This window comes from Dromiciops gliroides, chromosome 1 (assembly GCF_019393635.1).
Source record: "Dromiciops gliroides isolate mDroGli1 chromosome 1, mDroGli1.pri, whole genome shotgun sequence".
Lineage (NCBI taxonomy): Eukaryota > Metazoa > Chordata > Mammalia > Microbiotheria > Microbiotheriidae > Dromiciops > Dromiciops gliroides.
In genome coordinates, this window is record NC_057861.1 from 15,710,748 (window position 1) to 15,728,989 (window position 18,242).

Here is an 18,242-nt window from a genome sequence, read left to right on the forward strand (position 1 = left end):
CTTTCCAGGTTTTTCTGAAACCATCTCGCTCATCATTTCTTATAGCACAGTAATATTCCATCACAATCATATACCACAACTTGTTCAGCCATTCCCCAGTTGATGGGCATCCCCTCAATTTCCAGTTTTTTGCCACCACAAAAAGAGCTGCTATAATGTACAGCTAGGTCCTTTTAGCTTTTCTTTGATCTCTTTGGGATATAGACCTAGTACTGGTTGTTGTTATTTATCCTTCATTCTTTTTTTTTTTTTAAAGTGAGGCAATTGGGGTTAAGTGACTTGCCCAGGGTCACACAGCTAGTAAGTGTCAAGGGTCTGAGGCCGGATTTGAACTCAGGTCCTCCTGAATCCAGGGCTGGTTCTCTATCCACTGTGCCACCTAGCTGCCCCTATCTTTCATTCTTAAGAGGATCATGACATCAGGGTATTGCTGGGTCAAAGGGTATGAACAATTTTATAGTTCTTTGGGTATAGTTCCAAATTGCTCTCCAAAATGGTTGGATCAGTTCACAATTTCACCAACAGCTGCATTAGTGGGACATGTCCATCTTGAGGCTGTGGTTCAATCATCTAGTCAGGAAAGGGGGGAAGAGGGTGCCCAGGTATGAAGTCCCCTAGTTGCGTCTGCTCCAACTGGGAATAGCAGCTTGGTCAGTTAAGATGCCCTCCCAGGGAGTCTCTCGACAGAGTCTACTACGTCCCATACAAGACAGTCAAGGACATTCTCTTGATACTCTGGGGGTGGTGTGGGGGTGGGAGGTAAGGACCAAGGGGCTACTCAGCATTTGTCATTTAGTTCTTTCAGCTCTGGCACACTACACAGCAGGAAGCTCATCATCCCCTGAAGGCCAAAGCAATGAGTCACCATCCTTGGAGACCTGAAGTGTACAGAGGAACTCTGCATTCTGGCTTCCCTGGGATGGCCAAATCAGCCTCCTCTTTATACATCTATACAAGATACCTACAAAATGAATACAAGAGAGTTCCAAGAGGGAGTATATCTTCCCAGCTGCTTACATGTCATCATTCTCATTAGACTGTGAGCTCTTTGAGAATAAGGTCTGGGTATTTGCCTTTCTATGAATCCCTCACACCCAGAACAGTGTCTTGCACACTGTAAGCATTTAATTAATCCTCACTGACTTGATATAAAGCTACTGGGAGGATTAGGAGAGGCTTTATTCATAAGGTAGTCGTTTCCTTGAGTCTTGAAGCCAGGGCTTCCAATCCAGGAGGTAAAGAAGGAATTCATTTCAGGCATGGGAACTAGCCAGTGCAAAGGCATGGAGGTGGGAGATGGAAGATCACATAGAGAACCAGCAAGTAAATGACAGTGACCACATTACATTATGCATCAGAAGATTTAAATGTCAAGCTGAGGCATTCATATTTGATCCCAGTGGGAACAGAGAACCACTGGAATTCATTGAGTTATAGGGAGCCACTGAAATTTATTGAGTAAGGGAGTACCAAGGTCAATGTCGGGGAAAATCACTTTGGAGGCTATGAATTGGGGTGGGGAGAGAATGAGGTAGGCTTGGAGGCTATTTTAGTAGTCCAGACAAGACACCATGAGGTGGTATGAGTGGAGAGAAAGGGGAAGATCTGAGAGACAACAGATTGGATCCACAGGGTGGATGAGTTGAAGATGATACCTTGGTCCTGCACCCCAAGTCAAACAGTAGGTTCAATTGTGGCAGAGGCAGCTCCAACAGCTCTCAAGTGAGGTTAAGTGATTTGTCCAGGGTCACAAAATGACAGGTAGAGGCTAGTTTTGAACCCAGAACTCTCTTCATTCCAAATTCAACGTGCTTTCCACTTCCTTCAAAAGTTTTGCTGTCTTGGCAAACTGGATCTTGGGTTTTGGGCAGCAGGTCACAGGTTGGGTATTACTGAGGTGACCTGGGCTCTGTGAGTAAAAGATGGTAACTATGAGTTTGATGGAAGCAAATGATGTTCCCAGGGACCTCTGGTAGACCTGGCACCCCAGAAAACAAATGGGATGTTAGAGCGCAGGGAGAGAGGGTCTAGGGGCAGGCCAGAGAAGTGCCGGTGATCCCTTCTGCTGCCCTGCAGGGAACACATAAGGCAAATCGTGTCCATTTCTGGCTGTCACAGATTAGGAAGGACTTTGCCAAGCTGGAGTTTCGGCAGGTCAGAGGCTCCTGGACCTAGGGAACTGTGGATGGGCAGAGCCTGCCTAGCACAGTAAGGAGCAGGCAGCTAATAGATGTTGTTGAATGAATGAGTGAACAAAGGGCAGCCTTAGGCAGGGAATGGGAGTTATCTTCAGAGATTTGGAGGGTGATCTTTAGCAAAGAGTAATAGACTTTAGGGGAAGAACTGATTTTATCTTTGTATCCCAAGGGCCCAGCACAATGATGGTACATAGTCAGTACTTAATAAATGCAGGTTGAGTGACTGATTCATTTAAAAATTTCCTCATAATTTACTACATGTTGTTATTACATATAATAATAGGAATTTTTCATATATCCATATATATATATATATGGATAGATAGATATCTTCTATATATAGAAGGCAGCTGGGTAGTACAATGAATGGGTAGAGTAGAGTCTTGGACCTGGAGTGAGGATAGACCTGAATGCCGGTCTATTCACACTGTATGACCCTAGGCAAGTCACTTAACCTTGGCCTGCCTCAGTTTCCTCATCTTGTAAAATGAACTGGAGAAGGAAATGGCTCCAGTATCTCTGCCAAGCAAACCACTAATGGGGTCACGAAGAATCAGAACACGATTATGCTGCATGTTTGCGTGTTGAGTGTAACACATTGGACTGTAAGTTTCAGGATGGGACAAACTTGTGGTTTTGCCATGACAGCCCCGTGCCTGGCACATAGTACACAGCTTGTTGACTAACAATTAGAACTCTCCAATAGGGGAATCAGTTGAATTGAATAATGGAAGTGGTTGCCATAAGCTGCACCGGCATCTAGTGGGTGCTTAATAAATGCGGGCTGGGGGGCGGTAGTCAGAGAAGGGCGGGGCAGTGACCAGGCTGGGTCGGTTCCGGTTGGGCGAGGTGGCCGGCAGGTTAAACCTCCCCTAGCCTTCGGCTCCGTGCCCCGGTAGGGCCGGGCCAACCGGGGCGGCACCGCCCTCACCCTACCGTCCCATACTCACAGAGTGGACGGGGCGGGCCCCGCTGGCCGGGCCCAGCCAATGGGCGCCGCGGCTGGGGCTGGGGGCGTGCCTTAGGGCGGGCATTGAACAGGCCGGGCTGAGGGCGGCCTCGCCATTGGTAGAGCCATGCCGGGGGCGGGGCGCGCCGGGTGGCTTAGGCCGGCGGGAGGCCGGCGGGCGGCGCTGCTGGCTCGGCAAGAGGCTGGGATCGGCGGCGCGACTCCAAACAGCGGCGCGGTGGCGGAGACAGGAGGCGGCGATGGCGGCGAGAAAGCCGCGAGGGGCGGGGAAGGAGGCGGCGCAGGCGCAGGCGCAGGCCCTGGCGCCACGGGGGGGCGCGACCCGGCGGCCGCTGCCGCCTTCCTGCTGGGCCCGAACGCCGACCCGGCCATGGCGCTACTGGCCGAGCACCTGCTGAAGCCGCTGCCGGCTGACAAGCAGATTGAGACGGGCCCTTTTCTGGATGCCGTGGCTCACCTGCCGCCCTTCTTCGGTGAGTCCGCGCCCTTCGCCGCCTCCGCCAGGCAGTCCTCCGGATTGCGCGCCCCTCCCCCGCCCCCGGACCTGGGAGGGGAGAGAGACAGGGACTACCCGAGCTCCCCTTATGAAGCCCTGCCCCATCACCTGAAGACAGCCCCCTCCCCTTGAAAGAGAGTTCCCCCTGAAAGAGACAGCCCCCTCCCCTGGAAAAAGACATCCTTTTCCCTTTAAGAAACTTCCCATGGAAAGAGATATTTTACTCCTCTTGAAAAAGACACCCTCCCCTTTAAGAAGTCTCCCTTCCCCTGGAAAGATACCCTCACACACACTTTTAAAGTGCCTCTTTTTTGGGGGGTGGGGGGGCAAAGAGGGTTAAGTGACTTGCCCAGGGTCACACAGCTAGTAAGTGTCAAGTGTCTGAGGCTGGATTTGAATCAAGGTCCTCCTGAATCCAGGTCTACTGCACCGCCTACGTGCCTCCTAAAATGCCTCTTTAAGAAATCCCCTTCACCCATACTTCCTTATCCCTCTCTTCTAAAGAGCCTCTTCCCTTTAATTAGTTCCCCTTTTCCTGGAAAGAGCCCTCCCCTTAAAAAGTCCCCTTTCCCCTATAAAAAGACACCCCCTCTTTTAAGAAGCCTTCCTCCTGCGCCCCCTAGAGATTGCCCCCTTTAAAAAGGCTTCCTCTCCCCTCCTGAAGGGTCTCCTCCATCATCCTTTAAAGCTGCTAACACAGTAAATAATAAAAATACAGTGCAACATAGATAATGCTAATTTATGATTTTCTAAGGCAATATGTGCCCCGCTGGGCGTTTCCATTTGAATTTGACACCACTGTTTTAAAGAGTTCTCCCTCCTCCTGCTTTTTGGGGCTTCCCCTTCTTACCAGCCCCAAAGTACTCCCCTTCCCCTCTTCCTTCAGTCCATAACACTCCCTAATGTGGATGGGCTTAGACTCTGGGGCTGCCAGTGGACACTGAGCGTCCCCTGCCCTCCCGGTGGTTATATTCTGTAGGGGAGGCAGCTTATATTCTGGAAGGGAAAGGTTTCCCCTTGGGCTTCCCTACCCCCCAAGGGGCGAGGGTCATCCCTTCTCTGGGTCTCAGTTTCCCCTGTAAGATGAGGGAGTTTGGGTTCCAGGGTCTCTGAGACTCCCTGTGTCTGCGGGGGAGTCCTTAGGGGGTTGGAGGGAGGTCCCTCCTTCCAGCCTGGAGTGCCCAGCTTCCCTGGGGGAAGCATCTCCATCCATTGCCCCTGTCCCACGGATAGCATGCCTCTGGGTCCGTGGGGGATCAGGAGCTGTGGGTTTCCCTCTCCCCACCTCCAGTGCCTGGATGAGTGCCCAGTGATGGACGAGAAGTGGAAATTTTCCAAACCGATCATTGCTGGGCTGGCCTGGCCATCTGGCCTTGTTGGAGCGGTCCCTGTGCCCAAGAGGAAGCCAGAGTCATTTTGCTTCCTTCTCTTCCTGGATAACTTCTCTCTTGCTGCCCCTGTGGAGCTTATTTGGGGTCTCTATACCCCATGGGGAAACCAAACCTTCAATACTTTCCCAGGGGGAGCCCCCAATTCACAGAAAGGTCAGACTTGGGGTGAGACCCCTCTTTAAAGGGAGCCCTGCTTGGAGCTGATATCGACCCCCCCCCCCTCCTCTGGTGGGTCTCAGGCCCTTCAGCACCAAAGTTTCCTGGGCAGTAGTGAGGCAGGCAGGCAGGCCGGTGAGAGCTGGCATAGGCCACCCTTTGGGCGTGGGAGCACATGGCTTCTGGTTTGGCTTGTTGGATCCTGGTGGTTGGATCAGTTTGGGCATAGATGTTCTTAATCGTGAGGCTGGCAAAGAATTCAGAGGCTAAACCGGCCATTTCTCCCTCGGGAAATCCTCTACAGTTATTACTTTATATTCACTCTTTGTATACCCAGCGCTTGATACAGTCTAGCTGCTTTGTGGTTGATTAAATGGCGAGGAGGGAGTCACTGATTTAGAGTTGAAGGGACCCCATGGAGTCTAACCCCTTTATTTTACAAGGGAGGAAACTGAGAGCCCAATGGAGGGGGCGGGGGGGGGCTCTTCAGGCTTTACATGGAAGACCAGGGGGGCCCAGGACACAGGCCAAATGAAGAACCCCTGATGTCGAAGGCTTAGAATGGCAGCTTTTCCAGGGCAGGATCAGACTCAGTGATCTCTCCACGCCCCTTGACCTCTGAGATACTGACCATGGAGGCAGTGATTCATTCCTGGATTCTCTTCTAGCCTCTGCTCCTTCCTCCCTGAACTCTGACCTCGTCTAAACTGCCTTAGATAAAGACTGAGGAGCTGGAGATAAGGGTCGGGCTGCCATCCCTGATTTAGGGTCAGTGAGGCTCCTTCCCCTTGCTTCTACTCCCTCAAAGCGGTCCTTGTGTCCTCAGAGCTCTGGGACAGAAAGGCTTTATATCCTCCTTTTAATGGGGCTTTGTCAGTAAAGAGTTAATGACCACACTGGGGCAGCCAGTGCCAGACTGGAAGTCAGGAGAGACCTGGATTCGAATCTTACCTCAGATACTAGCTGTGCGACCATGGGCCGGTCATGAAAAGCATAACACCCACATCAGAGGGTTCCAAACGTGCTGTAATGTATGCGAAGTCCTTTGCAAACTCTGGAGTGCTTTGTAAAGGTCAGTTAAGCTCAGAAGACCAGAGATTCAGAGTTGGAAGTGATCTGGGCCTAACCCCTCTTTTTTTTTTTTTAATTAAATTTAATTTTATTTAAAAAAATTTTTTTTTATTTTTAAATTAATCTAACCCCTCTTTTTACAGAGGAGGAAACTGAGGCTTAAGGAGGTTAAGCCCTCTGGTTATAGGACCTTAGACTGAGACCAAACCCTGTCATTTTAGAGAGGAGGAAACAGGCCCCAGAGGGGAAACAAACAGTCTGGGCTGAGAGCTGAACTCAGGTCCTGGGACATGAAATCCATTGTACCTTCCACTCTTTCTCCTCCTTCATCACCATCACCAGCATCATCATTTCTCATCCTGACTCTAACCCTCACTGGGTGGGCGATCGTGGGTAGGACTGGCTTTCCCCATCTGTGAAATGGGTTTGTTATTACCCCTCCAGGGCATCTGTGACCTCACTGATGTGATGTGTCCCTCCAGCAACTTGACCCTAAACTCAGCTGTGCCAGCTTGTCCTGTACGACTTTTCCATTTGTCAGTCAACAAGCATTTATTAGCACCTACTATGTGCCGGGCCCTGTGAATACAAATACTAGTAAAAAGATAGTCCCTGCCTTCAAAGGGCATCTCTTCTGTTTTATTTTTTGTTTTATTCATTCATTTGTAGGGGCCAAATTTAATATGGGGAGAGTTAATTGGACAGCTTGCCAAACTATTGGGGTTCAGAAAATAATGAGGGACCTCTAGGTCCAAAGGTTTCTCCCCTCCGGACTGCCTTTTTTTTGGTTATTTCTCCCAAGCCAATAAGAAAGGAGCTTAACAGCCTCTTTTCCACAAACAAGTCAGGTTTTATTTAATGGGAATAAAATACACAGCAACGGTGAAATTAATAAGGTCAAGGACAAGGGAATAGGGAAAAAAGAAAATGGATTTTGGGTCCTGGAGAGGCCAAGCTACAACACATTCATTCATTCGTTTGTTTGTTTGTTTATTTAGAGGCAGTGAGGGTTAAGTGACTTGCCCAGGGTCACACAGCTAGACTTGAACTCAGGTCCTCCTGAATCCAAGGCCAGTGCTTTATCCACTGTGCCACCTAGCTGTCCCGAATGACTTACCTTCTAATGAGGGTAGACCACCCGCAAAAGGAGGCTGAAAAAGGAAGGGAGCCGTAGTACTTGGTAAGGGGCCACAGGAGAGAAGGTCTGGAGAGGAATGAGACACGGCCCCTCCACGGATGAAGGTTCTGTGAGGAGCTGTCCAGTCAGAGGGGGAGGCCAGCAGGGGCACAGGGTCTCAGGGGTGGCCCAGAGAGGCTTGTGCATGTAGAACTGCCCATAGGTTCACCCTAAGTTAGGGCAGAAGTGGAAGAGTCTCTGACCTCTGATGATGCGGGCATAGAAACCAAGAAGTACATGTAGGGCAGGTGCTAAGTTATCCAAGGCAGTGTCCTGGGGAGGGGGGAGAAAGGAGAGAGAGAGCGGGGGAGGGAGGGGGAGAGAGGAGGAGAGAGAGGAAAGAGAAAGAGGAGAGAGAAGGAGAGAGAGAAAGAGGAGAGAGAGGTGAGAGAGGGAAAGAGAGGAGAGAGGGATAGAGAAAAGAGAGAGAGAGATCGATCTTAAGCTGCTAATATTTACACACACACACACACACACACACACACATACACACACACACACACACACACTCTCTCTCTCTCTCTCTCTCTCTCTCTCTCTCTCTCTCTCTCTCTCTCTCTCTCTCTCTCTCTCTCTCTCTCTCTCCTGACCCCCGCAGGCCTGTTTTACTTCTGTCTCCATCCCCAGCATCTAGCACAGTGCTAGGCACATAGTTGGTACTTGATAAATGATTGTTCATCTTAAGTATGACCTAAATAATCAGTATACCTAAAGCACACCTGGCCCTCCAGACTGTGAAGTTTCCAAAGGCCCCTTTCCTGAGGCTCCTCACCCCTGAGGGCTGGTCAGGCTCTCTCAGGAAGATGGACTCCAAGGGCCAGGTGAGGTGGCAGAGGTCAGTGGGTCTGGAGCTGCTGTTTTATAGATGAGGAGGGAGGCTCCTGCCCAGGCCTCAGCTCGGTTTCAGTCTGGGGATGGGAAGGGATTTCTTCTTAATCATAAGTGAACACACAAAGCAGCAGCAGTGCCTGGAGAGCTGGCCTCCGGGTGTTGAGTCCTCTCTCTGACCCCTCTGGCTGTGTGATCCTGGGGGAGTCTCTTGACCTCTCTCTGCCCCTGGGTTCCTCTGTCTGTGGCCCAGAGGTTGCCCATCAGCATCAGTGGAGGGAGCTTGCTCCCTGGGAGTTCTCCGGGGTGATAAAATCTCAGGTCTTGGTCCCAAACTGAATAACAGCTGACTTCTCATTTCAAGTTTGCAATGTATGTTCTGCCCATGTCTCTTCAGACATGGTGAGGGCAGATTCAAACCCATCTCTTCCTGAGATCGTGTCTAGGCTTTTGTGCTGTTCATTATGCCAAGCTTGCCTTCACTACGTGGGCTTCATTGGGATGGGGCTGTGTGTGGGCACGGAGGGCCTATGAACAGGCCCCTGCTGGGCTCCTTCCCCTTCCCTTTCTCCTTCCCCTCTCCCTCCTGCTTCTCAGCCTTCTTGCCTGATCCCATCTCATTACTGGATTTGCTTCATTGTATCGTCCCAAGGACAAAGGCCTTTCTTGACAAAAAGAGACAAAAGGCAATCCCTGCCCTCACGGAGCTTACAGTCTAATTAATAGTCCTCTTGGGCAGAGGAGGCATGGGGTCATGCCTGTGCTTTGGGAATATTCCTTTGGCAGTTTTGTAGATACTGGAGTGGAATTCACAGATATGGGCCCAGAGAGCTTTCTATTTGATACCACTTGAGCCTTGTTACCTCCCCGTGAGGTGTCAGAGTCCCCACTTGGTAGATGATAGAATTAAGGCTTGGAGTCATGCAGGGTCTCACAGCTAGTAAGCATTGGGGGGTAGAACTTGAGCCTAGATCTTCCAGATCCAAGTTGTGGCTTCTTTCCATCCTTCCAGATTGCCAGCAGGCACTTTCCGTGTTTATTGAATGAATGAAGCCCACACCGAGCTCGCTGAATAATCTCATAGTGTAGAGTTGGCTTTGCTCCTTCCCCAGTGGACCGACTGGCACAGTCCTTTGGGCCTCGGTTCTGGTCCCATTAGGGTGACAGCCCCTGTGTGGGATCCCTGATCTTATGCTGCTTTCTGTTCTGCTGGAATTTGTATAAACAGTGCTGTCTGGGTTTCCCCCTCTGGGGAAGCAGGGATATGGTGGGAAGCCCCCCATCTGCCTTCTTTTAGAAGCATCTCCTTGCAGCCTATTCCAGGTCTGGAAATCTGGCCCTTGGAGGAAGCTCATCTTGTCCAAATTCTCCCCTCTTCAGAACTTCCTTATTACTGTCCCAGGCACCACTATCTTCCCACTCACCCAGTCACTCCAGCTTCTCCCTCTGCCAGCCCATTCTCTGCATAGAACCTGACCCCACCCCCACCTCCTCTGCGCATCGGGCTCCAGATATCTTAATTGCCCTCAGACTCAACTATCGAGTCCTTTGTTTGGCATATAAAGTACCTGTAACCTGGCCCCTTCCTATGTACTCCATCTCTGCACTCTGCATTTGGAGGGGCTGGCCCTCAGGCCGGAATGGTCTCCCCAGCTTCCTTCTAGTCGGCTCAGATCCTCCTTCTCCAACAAGCTTTTCCCAGTCCCCCTTCCCCTCTCAGATCACCAGCCGTCTGCTCTCTGGTTATTTTCATATTAGATGTAGGCTTATTTCCCACTGCCTACAAACATGCCCAGGTCTCCGCATCTCCCAAACTGCTCACTTGGTGTATCCATCCCCAATGACTATTGTCCCATACATCTCCCTTTTGTGCCATAGACAGTGGGAGCCTCATGACCTCTCTGCTCACTCTCTTCTGGCTTCCATCTCTCAATGAAGCTGCTTTCTTCTTCAGAGTTACCAGTTCGTAGCTACTAAACCTATGGCCTTTCCTCAGTCCTCATTCTCCTTGACCTCCCTGCAGCCTTTGACACTGTTCATTGCTCTCTCCTCCTTGGTATTCTCTTCTCTCTAGGTTTCCAGGACACCCTTCACTCTCTCCTAGTTCTCCTCTTACCTGTCTGACAGTTCCTTCTCTGCCTCTTTGCTGGGTCCTGTAGGGGTCCCCCAAGGACCTGTCCTGGGCCTTTTCTTCTTCCTCTTCTGTTTCACTTAGTGATCTGATCAGTTCCCATGGATTCAATTATCATCTCTGTTGGGGATTCTCAGATTAATTTATCCATCCCTAACCTCTCTGTGACCTCATAGACTGCCTGTCTCCCATTTCCAATTGCCTTTCAGACATCTCAGACTGGATGTCCCATAGACGTCTTAAGCTCAGCATGTCCCAAACAGAACTTGTCATCTTTCCCTCCATGCCCTCCCTACTTCCAAACTTCCCTATTATTGTTAAGGACACCACCATCCTCCCCTTCACCTCGACTTGAAGGCTATGAGTCAGCCTAGACTCCTCACTATCTCTCACCCCCATATCTTAGCAGTGGCCAGTGCCTGTCAATTTCACTACTGTTGCATCTCTCATCAATTTCACCTCTGCCCTTCTCTCATCAATTTTACCTCTGCTGCATATCTCATCAATTTCACCTCTGCCCATCTCATCAATTTCACCTCTGCAGCATCTCTCATCAATTTCACCTCTGAAGCATCTCTCATCAATTTCACCTTTGTAGCATCTCTCCTCTATTTCTCTTTTGTATCATCTCTCCAGTATGCCCCCATCTCTCCTCTGACACTGCCTCTACTCTCATCACCTCCCTCCTGGACTATTGCAGTAGCTGCTGGAGGGTCTGCCTGCCTCAAGTCTCTCTCTGATCTAGTCCATCCTCCACACAGCCATCAAATTATTCTTCCTAACGTGCTGATCTGACCATGTTATCCTCCCCCCCCCCATTAAATAAACTCCAGTGGCTCCCTCTTACCTTCACGACCAAATATAAAACCCTGTGTTTGGCTTTCAAAGTCCTTCATACATAATCTGGCCTTTCCGTACCTTTCAGTCTTCTTATACTTATAGCCTTTTACTAACTCTTTGCTCCAGTGCTCCTGGCCTCCTGGCTGTTTCATGAACAAGACCCTCCATCTCTGGGCTCAGGGCTCCAGCCAGCCCCCACACCTGGAGTGCTCTCCTTCTTCATCAGTCTCTTGCCTTCCTAGGCTTCCTTCAAGGCCTCAGCTAAAGTCCTACCTTTTGCAAGAAGGCATTTTCATCTTTAATCATCAGCCCTGGGGGCAGCTAGGTGGCACAGTGGATAAAACAGTGGCCTGGATTCAGGAGGACCCGAGTTCAAATCCAGCCTCAGACACTTGACATTACTAGCTGTGTGACCTTGGGCAAGTCACTTTACCCTCATTGCCCTGGAAAACAAAAACAAAAAAACAAAACAAAACAAAAATCATCAGCCTTCCCTTTTAGATTATCATTGGCTCATTCTGACTATATTGTATGTGTATGTAGTTGTTTGTATGATGTCTCACTCTATTAGACTGAGCTCCTAGGGTTTAGTCACTAGATTTGTTGTTGTTTGTTTGTTTAAATTTGCTTGGGTTTTTTTTCCTTTCTTTGTGGATTGTAAATTCTAATTGACCTGACTTCACCCTCCTGGTTGGCACCCCCTGGCTGTTCCCCAGCTTATCAGTCTTCCTTAAACAGTGCTGCGTAGACCAGAACCCAGTTTTCTCCCTGGGGAGTCTGGGCTGGGTAAATTACAGAGGGCCTATCATTTCCTTCCCTACGGCCTAAACTCTTGGGAGTGAAAAGAAGTGGGGAAGAGTCTCCTCCCTGTGGGGGAGACAGCTCATCCCATAGTTGGACACCTTCCTTCATAAGGACAATTTTCCTTCTATCTGTGCTAAGATCTTAAGTTTCTTTGATGTCCGCCCACTGCTACTGTGTTAACTCTCCCAGGCACCCCACTGTCTGGGTGTGGAAACAAGGGATGTGTGTGTCTTTTTCTTCCTTTTAAAAATGGCTCCACATCCCTGACAGCGATATGATCTGGGCCCAACTTGTTCATACTCCCGATTGGGCAAACCAAAGCCCATACATACACCCTTGCCTCTAGCCAGAGGTTACCAATGCTGGGTCTAAACCATGTTTCTTCATCTGGATGGAGGTTTTACCCCTCAGCCTTATTATACTTACCCGGGACATTTAGAGCCAGCTTTTTAAAAAATTGATAGCTTTTGCTCTCATTTCCAAATATATTCCTTCCTCATTGCCCCCCCCCCAAATCCCTTGTTATGAAGAATAAAAAAGGAGGGGGTGGAGAGGGGAGCAGTTCAGCAAAGTCAGCCAACATGTCAGTCAAGTCTTCATGGTGCTCCTAGCACTGGGGCTGGAAGGTGAGAAACCATGTAAGCCAGCCCCCTCATTTTACAGATGAAAAAAACTAAGGCCTCCTCAGGTTATGAGACTTGCCCAAGGTCACTCAAATAAATAACCATCAGAGGGCCCCAGACTGGTAGTCTGGAAGACCTGGGTTCAAATCATGCCTCTGACACTTCCTAGCTGTGTGGCCCTCATGCTTGTCCTGTTGTCGATCTGGGCCCCAGTTTCCTTATGTGTACAAAGAGGATACTTGCAGCCCCTACATTGGGGGCTCTCTCTCACACTGCATAGAGGGCAGTTTGTAAGACTTTCAGCATTGAGTTTGCCAGATTGAGTGTTCTTTATATGGAATGTCTTGAAGCCTATGAAAAAACAATAAAAACCACCCATCCCTCGTGTTTAAATCCTGACTCTGACACTTAATAACCCTGTGATTTAAATGGTAAAATGAGGGCATTGGCTTGGGCAGCCCCTAAAGCCTCTTCCTCTTCTGGCCCTTTTGAGCCAGTTTCTGTGGAGGGCGGGAGCCCCTGGGTGGGCTCTGCCCCCGATTGACTCCTCCTGTGTGCTGGCTGCATCCCCTGTGTCAGCCCTCCCCCATCCCGCCTGCCAAGCTGGGGATTAATAAATGATTCATCTCAATTAGAAGTAACTCCAGTCCAGTCAGCCTCCTTCCTTTGAGGCAGAACTTGTCAGGGTAATTGACGTGGTCCTTGTCTCAGCCTGAATTTTATTTTCTGACTCTGGGAAAAATTGGATTTGAATCAGAGCCTCCCCGGCCAGATTGCCAACCTCCCAGTGGAGGTGTTGCTCATTTCTCTTGTTGTGCCATCCTGAGTCATCCAGGCTGGAGAGAAGGCCGGGAGTGGCCTGGAAACACGGGGTATTACCTTAGTGGAGTCTGCCCTGGAGATGGAGCCAGGGGGTGGGTCTGGCTCGGGCGGAGATAGTTGTTACCTTGTTACCAACCTTTAGAAAATTACCACTTAGGAGATGTGGGCTCTTGAAGAAACAAGTGCCAAGGGCTGGTTTGGGAAGAAGGATTTCCAAATAGATGCTGGGGTAATTTTGCTTGTAACATAATGATGGGCGTTCTCCCAGCCCAACTGAGGCCAAAAGATGAAAGATGCTTACTGTCCTCATCTTTCCGACAACATCTTCTCTCTGGAATCGAGCCAGGAAGCAACAAGGATTGAAGATGGAGATGTCTGAGGCATTGTAGTACACAGTCTGAGTTCTGTGCCCCAAAGATGATCACTTGGGGAGTAGGGAGATGGGGGGTGCTATCACTGCAAGTCATGGAGGGGGATCTGTGTTCAAGGTGGCTTCTGAGGCCTCCTGACTCAGTCAGGAGTGTCTGCGGCCGAGTCCCTGATGCCCTTATAGAGCTCAATGACTCTTAACTTTACACACAGTTATAACTTTCTTGGTGAAGCTGGTTTTCAACCTCATAGCAGACTAGTAGTATGACTTTCGAAGGTGGGAGGGGGAAAGGGCTGCTATAAGACAGGATCACAGAAGAGAAGGGAGGACTTCTAGCAAGGAAGCAGGAAAACAAACCATGGACATTTCTTTAAAAATAAAACACACATAGTGACTTAGAATGCACAGTAGTCTGTGGCTGTTCCGTGTTAGGGCAAAAAGCATTTCCTTAGTAGCTCTTACAAGCATGGCGATGGGCAGAAAGATGGTCTTCGATCTATCAACACAACAAGAAGCACTTAATAAGTACTTATGGTATACTAGGCTACTTCTACCTGTGTGACATCAGGCAAGTCACTCACTTCTTTGGGCCTCAGTTTCCTTGTCTGTAAAAGGAATTGGGGTTGAACATGAGGTCCTTTGAGGTACCTCTGAGTCTATAAACTTGTGAACCTGGAATCCCAATATGTTGTCTCCTGTTCCCATCCCTTTGCATAGGTCAGGTCAAATCAATAAGCATTTATTTATTTTCTTTTATTTTTAGTGAGGCAGTTGGGGTTAAGTGACTTGCCCAGGGTCACACAGCTAGTAAGTGTTAAGTGTCTAAGGCCGGATTTGAACTCAGGTACTCCTGACTCCAGGGCCGGTGCTCTATCCACTGCACCACCTAGCTGCCCCAATAAGCATTAATTAAGCACCTACTATGGCCTTATTTACTAGCTGTGCGACCTTGGACAATCACTGAGCCTCTATTTGCCCAGGAGGCAGCTACGGATAGAGCGCTAGGCCTGGAGTCAGGAAGACTTGAGTTCACATTTGGCCTCAGACACTATGTGACCCTGGGCAAGTCACTTAACCACTGTTTTCCCTAATCCACTGGAGAAGGAAATGGCAAACCACTCTGGTATCTTTTCCAAGAAGACCCCACGGACAGCATTGGCATGCTGTGGTGCACAAGGTTGCGAAGAGTGGGACACAACTGAACAACACCACGTGCCACGTACTGTGCCAAAGGATGGGGATACCAAACAAACAAACAAGAGCCTTGCCCTCAACGAGCTGCCAGTCGAATGAGAGAGACAGTATGCAACTGCTGAGTACAAATGAGGTCTGCGCTTAGCCATGGTTTGTTGGTTTGGATTGAAGTTATACAGAAAACCCTAACTCTCAAATTTCAATTGAAGAAGGGGGAGGGGGTTGTTAAATTAGGTTTTCACATGATTTACATCCAAGCTGGGTAAAACAAAGGGCTTTCTGGGGCTGTCTGGCAAACTTTTAGTTCAGAATAGAATGGAAGTTGGGCTGGGGGAGGTTGGGGTGGGTCTTCCTTTTGCCTTTGTATTCCCAGCATCTCCTGGGCTTTTTTTTTTTGTGGGGCAATGAGGGTTAAATGACTTGCCCAGGGTCACACAACTAGTAAGTATCAAGTGTCTCAGACTGCATTTGAACTCAGGTCCTCCTGAATCCAGGGCTGGTGCTTTATCCATTGTGCCACCCAGTTGCCCCTCCCCATTGGATTCTTTAAAGGAGAAATTCTGACCTCCCTCATTTAAGCGCTCACCCCTATCTGTAGCAGGAGGCTGGTCTCCCCAAGACCTGGGAGACGTAGAGCTCCTTACATTTCAACCGGGCCTTAAGAGGTGCGATGACAAAATCCTAGATTTAGAGGTGGAGGGAATCTCAGAGGTGAGAGGGTCCAGCCTCCTCATTTTGCAGATGAAGAAACTGAGGCCCCGAGAAGGAGAAGTGATTTGGACTTGGGTCTTGCTGTCTCACAGGCCAGCACTTCATTGACCATGCCATGGGTGAGTGTGAAGGAGCCTGTGAGGGAGGTAGTGCAGGCCCTCTCACCCCCATTTTACAGGGGAGGAAACTGAGTCTCAGAGAGGGGAAGTGTCCACTCTCACACAGCGAGTTAGTGTCTGTGGCAAGATTTAAGCCCGTGTCTCCTGATGCAGGCGTTCTCCACTGAGCCACGCTGCCCTGGGCCACAGCCAGTAGGTGGTAGTTTGAAGAATCAGGTTTGGGTTAACAGCGAAACTAGTAAAACCAGACTGGGTGGTAATTTAGGGCAGGGCATCAGCCATCTATGTGAAAGGCAGGGCTGGAGGGAGCCCATGGTGGGCTTCCTCCTTTTGGAATTGTAAGCCAGAGAGGCAGGGCTGACAGAGGGGAAAAAAAGGCTTATCTGGGGGCGGCTAGGTGGCGCAGTGGATAAAGTACCGGCCTTGGAGTCAGGAGTACCTGAGTTCAAATCCGGCCTCAGACACTTAACACTCACTAGCTGTGTGACCCTGGGCAAGTCACTTAACCCCAATTGCCTCACTAAAAAAAAAAAAAAAAGGCTTATCTGCTTGGAATCTGTCAGAAGGGGCTTGGGATAGTTCTGTTTAATCCACAGGCCTTTATTAAGCACCTCCACTGTACTGGGCCTTGTATAGGGGGCTGGGGATATGATGGCCACTGAGAAGCAGATCCTTTCTGCAAGGAGCTGACATCCCATCAGTGCAGAGAGTGTGGACACACACACTTGAGCTGTGTCTTGAAGGGAGTTATGGATCCTGTGAGAGGGTCATCAGGAAGGGCATTGCAAGCATGAGGGCAAAGGTGTGGCAATGGGAGATCGAAGGGCAGAGGGGGCCCGTTTGGGTGGACCTTGCAGCATGGGAAGGGGAATAATGTATCATCAGACTGGAAAAGTAGGCTGGTGCTGGGTGGCGTGGGGCTTTAAAAGCCAAAAAGTCTTGGTGGTCCGTGCATTTGATCAGTCACTTAGTATTTATTGAACACTTGGCTGTACTGAACAGCCCCTGAGATACAAAGGAAGGCAAAAACTCGGTCCCTGGCCTCAGGGAGAAACATCTGTTGGAAAGAGCTGGGACGAGGCATCTGTGTGCCTAGGCAGGGTTATAAAACGAGGCTCCCTTGCATTTTGAGAAGTGTGTCCACTGTGAACCACCAGTTGGAGGCTTTGCATCTCTTCTGGGGATGTTTAGATGGGTCTGATTCTTCGTGACCCCATTTTCTTTTCTTTTCTTTTTTTTGGCAAGGATACTGGAGTGGTTTGCCATTTCCTTCTCCAGCTCATTTTACAGATGAGGAAATGGAAGCAAATAGGGTTGAGTGACTTGCCCAGGGTCACACAGCTAGTGAGTGTCTGAGGCTAGATTTGAACTGAGGAACATGAATCTTCCTGACTCTGGGCCTGGCGCTCTAGCCACTTCACCACCTAGCTGGGTACATCAACTCTGATTTGTCCCAGCCAGTGTGGTGTTAAAAACACAGATGTGACCTCATTGTGCAAAGGGATGCTTCGAATGCCCCTTGTTGAGCCAGAGTTCGCTTCCCCCTTGCCCACCCTTAGGCCTGGCTCTGCAGAACCAGTTGGGGGAGTTAGTTGGCATTCATGTGAAGATTGTTGACCTTACACATTTATATGATCTTCCTTCATTCTGCCTGGGAACCCCTTCTCACCCTCCCTTCTGCTTCTGGAATCCAGTTGGGCCGTGTGTTATCCGGGGATCTCTTTCTGTCTCTCTGTGTCTCTCCCTGCTCCCTCCCACCCCTGCATTCAGCAGATGGAATTTTTGGCCACATTTTGATGCCCGTGTCCCACAGGGACCAATGCTGTCTGCCCCCAGCCCCCCCAAGTCAGCCCACAATGGCTGTGTTCTCTGCTGTTCTGGAGCTTTGGTACAGAAACCTTTAACAAAAAGGCTTTCTTCCCATCACAAAGGCTGAGCTGCACAATGGGCCCTTTCTGATGCTCTGAGCCACCATAATTGGCCTCCCCCCCCCTTTTTTTTTAATTGTGAGAAAAACCAATGAAGTAGCTGGCTTGTGGGTGCCGGGGTCACCAAATGCCTCTTCATTTCCTCTTCTTTGATGTGAATAATAACGATAATAATCCTAACAACAATAACGTGTATTTCACTAGTGTTCTCACCCTCCAGCTCGCCTGGAATGGAGCTGATGCAGGTGTCTGTCCCCACTCTACAGAAGAGGGAACTGAGGCAGGCATCGGTTCTGTGGTGGGAAAACTAATGGAGGACCTGGGTTCCTGGGGTCGTAGTTAGGGCCAAAGAGACCCCAGAGGCCTCCATCCCACCCCTCATTTTACAGATGAGCCCAGGGAGGAGAGGTCTC

The 18,242-nt window shown here is 49.7% G+C and overlaps 1 protein-coding gene across 1 annotated transcript in view; it reads left to right on the forward strand.

The window, feature by feature from the left end:
- The first annotated feature begins 3,427 nt into the window (after positions 1-3,427).
- LOC122734723 (glycolipid transfer protein) overlaps positions 3,428-18,242 on the forward strand; it is a 30,550-nt gene continuing 15,735 nt past the window's right edge. The window contains exon 1 of the mRNA XM_043975754.1: positions 3,428-3,641. Within this exon, the coding sequence (XP_043831689.1) occupies positions 3,539-3,641 (103 nt within the window). The 5' untranslated portion in view covers positions 3,428-3,538. The remainder of the gene's footprint in view (positions 3,642-18,242) is intronic.